We start from the raw sequence: 9,902 nt of genomic DNA on the forward strand, positions 1-9,902 counted from the left end.
ACTGCGGCGTGAAATACATGCAGAGACATCTAGACATTCTCTGGTAAATTTTCAGTATTATCGACGAGAAACCGATAAAACAGATATCAATAACAATCATAGTAATATATACAATAAATGATCTTATTCACGTATCATTTTGTTGTTTATATACGTTTTTCAAGATAGTTAATAATTATTAATTTCTACATTTTGAATAATTTTACACACTTTGATAATATTGAGAATATTCAAAGATGTTCGTATCTAAAGAAAAGTTAACGCAACTAAAAATTGTCTCCGATAAAATGGCAGTCTGATTTTTCCAATTATTAATTATATATTACATAATATAACATTGACCGAATTATATCAATTTTGAACGTTGTATTTCATGCTGCAGTGAAAAGCCATGAAAAATTTCAATATTTAGGCGATATGTACAATCCACAGAATACAAATAATAATATTACATTAATGTTATATAATTTCTTACTTAACAATGTAACTGTTGTGTACAACTGATCATGTTGTATCACCTCTATATCGTTGAGTGGAAAATTATTGTAATATTAATGAAAAAAAAATTTCTTTGATTTGAATATCATTTCTTTAATTTAAACACTTTTTGAAATTAAATAATTTTTTTTGATTTCAAAAAATTATGTTCAAATCAAAGAAATTTTTTCTTTAACCGCAAAGAAACATTTCTTTGAATTGAAGAAACCTTTCTCTGGGTATATCATTTTATTAGAATCCACAGTATATCACAGTGCAATAGGTAATGTACGTAAAACTAATGTGAAATATATCTGTATATAATTGTCAATAATACTGATGGTGCAAGGTTGTAAAAATACTAAAAATATTAATGTATATCGTCAGTATTATTGATTCAATATTACTGATCAGTATTATTGATCGTGTAGAGTCACCTTTAATTTGTATTCTGCGGGAAGTAACATCTGCGTAAAGTCAGTTCAAAGAAAAATTAAAGACGTTAAATCGAGTACATTACGCAAAAAGTTACACAGAGAATGACTATACATAAAGAGCAAATAATACTATTAATAATAATTTGATCCAGTTAATAGCTTAAACTACAATATTTTACATTACTATGCAATATCTTACATTACGCAATATCTTAATTTTTACTTAATGTTATAATTGCAGATTAATCAGCTTATAAGCCGCACCAATAATTGGAGATCAATCATTGCAGACTCAAAGTTTAATCAGAATTTTGATCGAGCCTCGTGATATGTTCCATACTGAGCGTTTTTGTTCTTGCCGAAATCATCGTCGAAATTGTCAGCTCCACTGTACATAGAAAAGCCACGACGAGAGAGCAGTTCTCCAGGTACGATCGTGGGATTGGTGTAACAGAAGTCCGCCATCATATTTGTCTGTCTGTTTAGTTGGTTGGACCTAAATCAATTTTCAGTTTCAACCTTAGCGACCGAATCATTACCACAAATACAGGAGAGGAACGAGAAGGATTCGATAGAAGTAATTATCTTATTGACAGCTGAATTTAAATCGATCGCCGATTACAATGATAAATACAACGAGGAATGTCTCTCGGACATTATATGAAAGAAGCATGATTACTCGTATTAGTAATGAATGATTAAAGGAATTACCGAACGAAACTTGGGCAAAAAAATTACTTCCAATTTCGTGGCAAGAGTAGATCTAGAAATATTTTTGAACAACTGCGAAAGAAAAGGAAATTGGACGAAATCAAGATATTTCTCTATGTAATAACAAGTGGTACTATTATATAATTTACTCTCGTAAACGATTGGAATAAAACCAAATCGAGATAACTAAATTGCACCTTCATGTTAAATATTTGCAAACAAACCAGAAATTATTCATTTAATTAAGGTACTTTTTTGATCGTCATTACCGCTTTGTGTTCTTGGACGATCAGATAAGCGAAATAATAGCGGCAATAAAGATATACTATCAACCATTTCGTCGTTGGCTACGTGACTCACAAAAGAAACATGCGTATTTTCATTCCTGCGATAGAAAAATGAAAATGTCTAACTGCCTCCGTTGCAGATACACGTCAAGCATTTTTCTCTACTTTCCTTTCGCCACGCAGGTGCACCGCTAAGTAAGTGAAGCAATCAAATAACCACGGATATCAATATCTTGCACGTAATACTCGATAATCATTGATTCATAAATGTATAGTTAATTAGAACCATTTCAACTTGCACAATTTTTATTCACTTTGCAAATAAATGGCTTAAATGGTTCAATTTTTCGATTACTTAGATTTATGCAATATGAAAAGGAAATGTCAGAAATGTAAGAATCGATTATCAAAAGAGAGAGGTTTAGTTTATGAAGACGTTTCACGAAACTGAAGTTCATAAAACCGGATATTTCGCGTGTAATATATGGTGAAATACGTCGCCAACGATTCGCGATCAGTAATATGTATTTAGCTACGGTACGATTCAACCACGTAGAAATTTTGAAACGCGTTATGCGAGCGGGGAGACGCACGTTGTCTTCGACTACGCACTTTTATGCAATAAAGTATATGTCTGCCACCGATGAAATAGAATGTGAGTACGTTAATCAATATTTACTGATGATAAGCATAATTAATATTTGGTAAACATTTAATGTCTTTGGATTATGCAACCAAAACCTTCAATTGGCGCCCTAATTATCAGCTGACAAAAAGGCTGTGTTACTCACCCGTCCTCGGATAATCGATTTACTTTCACGAATAGCACGGTCACCAAAACGAAAAGTAAGATAAGCGCGCCGGCGAAGATACCACATGCAATGTAAAAATATAGCGTCAAATCATCGATTTCCTAGAAAGAAGAGATACTTTTAGTCACTTTTTCGCAAAAAAAAAAAAATTAAATTTGGATTAGATGAGAGCCGAGGATTGTTTGCTAATATACAAGGTGTTTCTAAAATAACGCCCCCTAATCATACAGTGCTAGTCCTAATAAAAAACTGAATTGAAAAGTCGTCCATCATTTTGCAATTTTCGCAATGATTAACGAGATATTAATTTCTAAACATTGCCGAATAAATAGATAAAATCGATAAATGTATAAGACAATTTTAAGATATCTTTCAATGTGTTCTTTATGAAATATTTTGAAGATGTTTCTTAAAGAACTCTTAAAGATACCTTAAAGTTGTCTTATACACATCGATTTTAGACATTTTGTTTATTGAATAACTATAAAAAAAATATTGCGAAAATTGCAAGATGATAGAGGACTTTTCGACTGTTTTTCATTAGGAATAGCACTGTATAACTAATAGGCATTATTTCAGAAACACTCTGTATTGTAGATGCTCAGAATGCTCTGCTTATCTAGCATCGCGATAAAATTCATACGTCTCGATTTTTACATATAAGCGTTAATTAAAGCGATGAAGCGACAGTTTCAAGTAACTTGGTTATCGGAAACGAGAATGCAACATCGTAGGATGGAATTTCTGTTGTACGTGCGGTTGATAGTCGTTTCCTCGAAGTTTCGTAAACAGCATTTATAATTCTAATATCAAAACCATTGCTAACAATACCAAGAATGACGGATTAACACGCTTTTCTCGAATCATTTATTGTGTGACGCTATTGTTTATCTCCTTAATCAGAATTTATCTCGTGAATGTCTACTTCACGTGTTTCTCGATTCAACATTTGCACAAATCCGACCTTGCGTCGGATTTAGCACATAGCTGCATCTCTAATAACGAGGTCTGCGAACGGACGTGATCAATTACGATACGAGATCTACTAGAATCTGTAAATATCTCATATTTTTTGTCCGAGAAAAAACGAGGGAATAATTGAAAGAAAAGGACGCGATCAATCGCGAATGGTTGCACGAGCTTTAAACGTTTTCTTTTTTAACTGCATATGTCTGAAAATTAATCGGTATATATTCTTGTCATAGGACTAATTAACTGATGAGCCATTAAAAGAATATTTGTTCGTTGATATGGAAAATTATCAGATAATTCTATTCAAGATAACATATCATATGTGTTCTAATTGTGCTAATGATTAAGACTCTAACAAATTTTGATTAAAAAAAATTTTTAATAAATAAAAATTTGATAAAAATAAATTATTATGTATATTTGTATATATATTTACTCGCAAAAAAAAAAACAAATGAATATAATAGTCCAATGTTTGCGAATGAGTGTATATTAAATATGCATATTAGATATACGTACAACATACTTTTCTAAATAAAGTAGAAATATATTTTTGCAAATATTTAAAAAAATTGCAATTACGTGTAATTATATGTGTGTGTGTGTGTCCTATCTGATTTTTTGTTGTCAGCACAAATATCGTCAAATGTGGAACTTACCGCAGATAGAGATAAACCAAAAAATATCAACTTTGCCATGAAGCTACGCAGGCATAATTATGTATCACACAAATGATCTATAAACTGACACACTGTTTACGTCACTCGAGCAAAACACGACTAGGAATTTTGCCGGAATAAAAGGAAAGAGAAACTGTTGCACGTGATATACCTTGAGCGGAGACAATTTGCGGTCAGGGACCGTACGATCGGCCTCGGAATCTAGAGATACGTAAACACCGAAAAGTGGGAGAAACTACCGTGTTACTTACCATCTTGTGTATGAATCAACCAGCCGAATCCACAAACACCGGTCTTGTCATGCCTTGTTCGCGGCGTTGTCGATATAAGATATCGCGTTTGCTCAAGATACTGGATATCAGTGCGTTATCGTGATCTGTTCGTGTATTTATCAGAACATGATGACATTATGGATTCCCAAAATATTGATAGATTGCAATCAGGTTTTCGCAATTCGCGGTCCTCCTAATCAATTGCGAAAAAAGTTTCACTCGAAAAATCCACAACAGAAACTAACGCTAGTGATTGTTGAGAAATAATAGTAGCAATCAATGGAATCGCTATTAAAGTTCTAAAAAAAACGAAAAAAGGAAGAAAAAGACAAAGAGATAGGAGATGGACGAGAAAAACGCGCGAGGGATGACGTAATAGTGATTTCCGAATCTCCGTACGACAAGTTATCCGTTGTAATCAGACGATTCGGCGATCTTTGTCCGACAGGTGCGGCACGACCGGCTAGTTAAACGAGCACTAAGCAAGACCGTCGAGAGGTAAAGTGAAGCCGGCAGTGCCAGCTAAGCAACGCCGAATGCTGATAAGTAAACCCCTTCCAGCGGGCATGTATACACACGTGTGCAACTTGCGTGTCACCGCGGGGGCATCCGTGCCTCCTCCGTGCTCTCACCCACAGAGACGAGTCCCTGCGTGGTGACCTGCACCTAGGCAAGAATTCTCGGTTGCATAATACATCGATAATTCCTGCTAGTTCACCAGACATCGATAATTCCGCTAACATTCATTCAAATATATCACAACAGCAATAAAATAGGTGCTCATACATTATTCTTTTGCGAGAGGATCATTTAAAATTCAGTATCGTATCGCCCGTTGGGGGGAAAGAATGGTTTTGCTGAAGTATCTATACAAATGAGAGATGTACATATAGATCTGAAAATTATGTTGTATACCAAAATAATTATATATTGGCGTTTAAGCTGATTGCTAGAACGTCAAAATTTTTTACAGCATTATCAATATCCTTATTTTGATGAATTTTATGGTCCATACTTATTTTCAGATATACGTCTTGCTAAAGTTTTAGATACTTCACATCATAAAGATACGGATATCATAAGCTTTCAAGTGGAGATTTTCTTGATATGGGGCTTAAAACGATTTATCGATTTTATTTCTACAGTCATTCAAATATCAGTATCGAGTATATCAATAAAAGAGATAAAATCTCAGCTAAATAAACTAATAGTGTAAACAGGATACAGTAGTTTAGGGAAAAAATAGGAACGATTCGCTTTAAGGTGCGTAAGAATGAGTTATTTAAAAATAGAGATGAGAATATAAGTCACACTTCGCTTATAATTATTATTAACGCATGAGCGTTAAATAGTTCTATTTATTGTTGATCACCAAATTATATTTCACTCTGCAAGCGCTGAGAATACTTCAAAGTACCTGAGTATGTTAGGAAAAAATATAAAAAATAAACGGCGTATTGAACGTGCAGGCATAGAAAACAAACGCACGTGGGATTCGTCCATAAACCACGCACAGCTGCAACGACACGTTGCAGTTGTAAATATGTATACATCATGTGCACACGGATGTGTTAAACCGAGTTGCCATCCGCAACTTGGAAAAATTTTATTCCCACTTTCCCTTTCGCTCAGACGAGCGACGATATAACATCATTGTTGTCATGCATATTGCATCACTGTTAAACATTACAACCGTATTTAACCGCTTGTGATTATTATACAAAATAAAGTAAGCGCAGATCATTACGTAATATTATGTACATCTGTATGTACATTTATTATATAAAGATATATAAAACAATCCATACAAATCCTAATAACAAGGTTTCGAAAAAATTAATATATATTAGATAATATCTATTCGAATAAGATGTTTCTAATAATAAGCATATTTCAGTTTATTAAGAAAAGAAAAATATAAAATAAATATATTAAATTTTTTTTTAAATTTGATTCATATTTTTTTTAATAAACTGAAATATGCTTATTGTTAGAAACATCCTATTCGAATAAAACAAATAAGATATTATAAGGTACGTTATAATCACATTGATTACTAGCATGACTATAAAATTTAATTGGAAGACATATCTAACTCGTAATATTAAAAATGTCTTTTTAAATAATTAAGTTTAAAATTAAAATTTTATTAGAGCAAACATTATAAGTGTTTAATTCAATGAAAAATATTTTTATATCTATTTCTTCCAGAGAGCTTAATCTTAGATTTTTCTTTTCTCATCTTCGATTTTATAAACTAGGAATATCAATATTGGACTGCCACTATACAAGTTATTAATGTGTTTTCCAGCAAGCAACACAGTGTGACACAGTGATTATGTCATTTTTGTTTAACATCAGCAAACAATAAGGAAATGTAATGATTCATTGTGTTACACTGTGTCATCTGTGTCTCTTGCTGAAAAGCGCCCAAAATAATAGCTCTCGTAAAAAGGTGTCCGATTGTTTGTACACTCGGTAAGCAATATGCGTGTTCTAAAATATGTCTCATACATCGATGAGTATAATATTGTTGTTATTCTTCGGCGCAAATATGTGCACGCTCATAAGCCAATGTAGTATGTAAGGAAGGGACATACAAAGACTTACGTATAAATAGTAGGGAATAGGACGGGTAGATCCGAAGGGACAAAACCACAAACCTCTTCTGGTACCATCTCGTATGTGGTGACTCAAGAAGGCAGCCAATATCACCCAGGAAATGTGTTCCATTAGAGGAGAATGGAAGGTATTGGAGAGTAAGATAAAAAATGTCCATAATAAGATAGGAATGGTGGTGCAATGTAAGAAAGGCCGTTTTTGTAAATGCGTGGCATCCTGAAAAAATAATAAAAGATGAAATTAGAAAAAATAAAGATTTATATGCGTAGATATGTAAACACACACACACACACGCGCGCGCGCGCGCGCACACACACACACACACACACACACACACATATATATGTACATAAAAATGAAAAACAACAAGAATCAGAAATATATGAAATAAAATAATATTTTTAGACATTTCTATAAATTTCTGCGATTTTTTCTAGTTACAGTGATAACTTCTATCGAGATAAAGTTATAAATTGTAAATTAAAAGTTACAAATTTCTTTCTTTTATTTACAGTTATTATATATACTATTTTTTCAGTAACTCGATCTGGTAACTTGTTTAATAATTTTATTACATTAAAAAATAATTTCCAATTTTTTTGTAACTTCTAATGTATATTTCTTGTTTCATAATTAAATTTAAACTAAAAATTCTAGATTAAAAATTAAAATTAGAATTTAATTAAAATTGAAATTAAAGCAAACGTTATACGAGTTTAATTTAATAAAAGAAAATTTTATACCCGTATATATATTTTTAATAAATTTATTTAAATATAATTAATTCCTATATTTTATTAGAAAGTATATAAAAACTAATTACAAAATGTCATTGTTAAAATATACGCTCCGCTTATCGTTCATCCAAATTTCGAAATTAATTTTCGAATGCTTTATGATACTCACATGGATATGCCAACTACGCGCCGCGATAAAGTGATCCAGATCAACGAAGGATGCCAACAAGAAACAGGAAAATATACTATTTAGATTGCGTACAATCGACTTCCGCGAGAGGACGACAATTAACATCCACGTGAGGCCGCCCACCGTCGCGTGCGTCGCATTGTCAAGCGCCGCGCGCGCCGACTCATTCTTGTCGTACTTCAGCCACTTCAGCCCAAAGTCGCCGATAATCGAACAAGCACCAATCGCGCACGTCAGAAGCGCACGCGACCAAAATTCATGCCACATCAAACACGGCTTTTTTTTCCTTTAAGAAAACAACAGAGTTGTCGCGCATGTAGTTAAATCGCAACTTAACACCGCGTTTCGTAATTAATTTCGAAGCACGATGATGATAAACCAAACACTTGCTGTTGATGATCCGCCATCTTGACTATGCGCGCGCGCGCGCAAGTCCAACTCGTTCAACTTATCTGCGGCGCGCGAAATCATGAATGTTTGATTTCTTTAAATTGTAATCGTGTTTAATTTTATACTTCGAATGAATTTTAGTAATTTTTCTACAGTGATGAAAAGATAAATATTAACTATATACTTTTTCTTTATTCTTAAAAAAAAATTTGTTTTTCAAATATTTTTTAAAAGAATATCTGAAAAAGAATTTTTTAGTTAAAATTATACTTATAGCTACAACTTAGTTTAATTATCCATATAGTCCATCTCTGGACAATTATAATGTACATTAACTTTAATTTCGATTTAAATTACTTTTTATCAATTTCTAATCTTTAAAATAAAAAAAGAATCAAAATTAAAATCTATACATAGATTAATCGACATTAGTAGAATTGGACATAAATGTACTTATTTAATATCTATTTATAAAAATATACTTTATATATATAATTTATTAATTATAACTTATTATATACAAGCGATTGTACAATAATAATCATAAACTAAAAAAAGTGCAGATACAATAGTAAGAGTAAGAAATTAGAAATAAGAAATAACAATTTCAACCTATCAAAACCCGTGTATTCCGATGTACCTGATTTTTAATATAATGAAACCGTTATTTCTTATTCCTTCTATTAAAGATATATGCAAATTTTTTTAATATTGCAAAACAATTTGAACTCAATACAGTTTTGGTTAAAAGTAAATATCTTGTTAATCATTATTTAATTTTTCAGCTAAAAATTAATTTATGACACTGTTGCTGCAAATTATTCTGTGTTTCAAAAATTCTTTAAACTTACGTATAATGCCGATCATGGCTCGGTAAAATAAATGTTACGGCTTATTTAAAATAAAAAATATAAAATAAATTTCAGAAACTTATTTAAAATATAAAATCGTAGGAATCGGTAAAAAAAACTTATACGTCTTGTTTAAAATATAAAATTTTAAATAGTTTCCGAAAACTTATTAAAAATATTAAATAAAATATAAGTTAGAAGCGTTGTTATTTACAATAAAAGAGTTATACTAGTAATTATGTTTGGTAAAAACCAAGATATTATAGTCGATTCTTATTTCAAGACCATCTTAAGTAACGTCTTAAGACGCTAATGCGGCCTTCTGATTGGTTCGTGACATCTTAATGATGGTTGGATTCACACTGAATCCGATTTGCGTCGTACGACGCTCTGCAACCAATCAGAAAACAGAATTCCGATGATACGAATCAAAATCCATCGGAATCCTGTTTTCTGATTGGTTG

At 31.9% G+C, this 9,902-nt stretch overlaps 2 protein-coding genes across 3 annotated transcripts; both read right to left on the minus strand.

Annotated features, from left to right (window-relative positions):
* Window positions 1-787: 787 nt before the first annotated feature.
* LOC108760861 (uncharacterized) lies at window positions 788-5,427 on the minus strand. 2 transcript variants are annotated; one of them, XM_018507114.1, is made up of 3 exons: window positions 4,356-4,619; window positions 2,704-2,825; window positions 788-1,410 (listed from the first exon to the last, which is right to left on the minus strand). In XM_018507114.1, the coding sequence occupies exons 1-3, from the start codon at window positions 4,392-4,394 to the stop codon at window positions 1,218-1,220; spliced, it is 354 nt and encodes a 117-aa protein (XP_018362616.1). In that variant the 5' UTR covers window positions 4,395-4,619; the 3' UTR covers window positions 788-1,217. The 2 variants fall into 2 exon arrangements, with proteins under 2 accessions (XP_018362616.1, XP_018362617.1); XM_018507115.1 differs by lacking the exon at window positions 4,356-4,619 and adding an exon at window positions 4,628-5,427 and having other exon boundaries at window positions 792-1,410.
* Window positions 5,428-6,854: 1,427 nt separating this feature from the next.
* LOC108760860 (transmembrane protein C5orf28) lies at window positions 6,855-8,586 on the minus strand. Its single transcript, XM_018507113.1, has 2 exons — window positions 8,177-8,586; window positions 6,855-7,486 (listed from the first exon to the last, which is right to left on the minus strand). The coding sequence occupies exons 1-2, from the start codon at window positions 8,462-8,464 to the stop codon at window positions 7,157-7,159; spliced, it is 618 nt and encodes a 205-aa protein (XP_018362615.1). The 5' UTR covers window positions 8,465-8,586; the 3' UTR covers window positions 6,855-7,156.
* Between the last annotated feature and the right edge of the window lie 1,316 nt (window positions 8,587-9,902).

The sequence above is a fragment of the Trachymyrmex cornetzi genome, unplaced genomic scaffold (genome assembly GCF_001594075.2).
Source record: "Trachymyrmex cornetzi isolate Tcor2-1 unplaced genomic scaffold, Tcor1.1 scaffold23, whole genome shotgun sequence".
Taxonomy (NCBI): domain Eukaryota; kingdom Metazoa; phylum Arthropoda; class Insecta; order Hymenoptera; family Formicidae; genus Trachymyrmex; species Trachymyrmex cornetzi.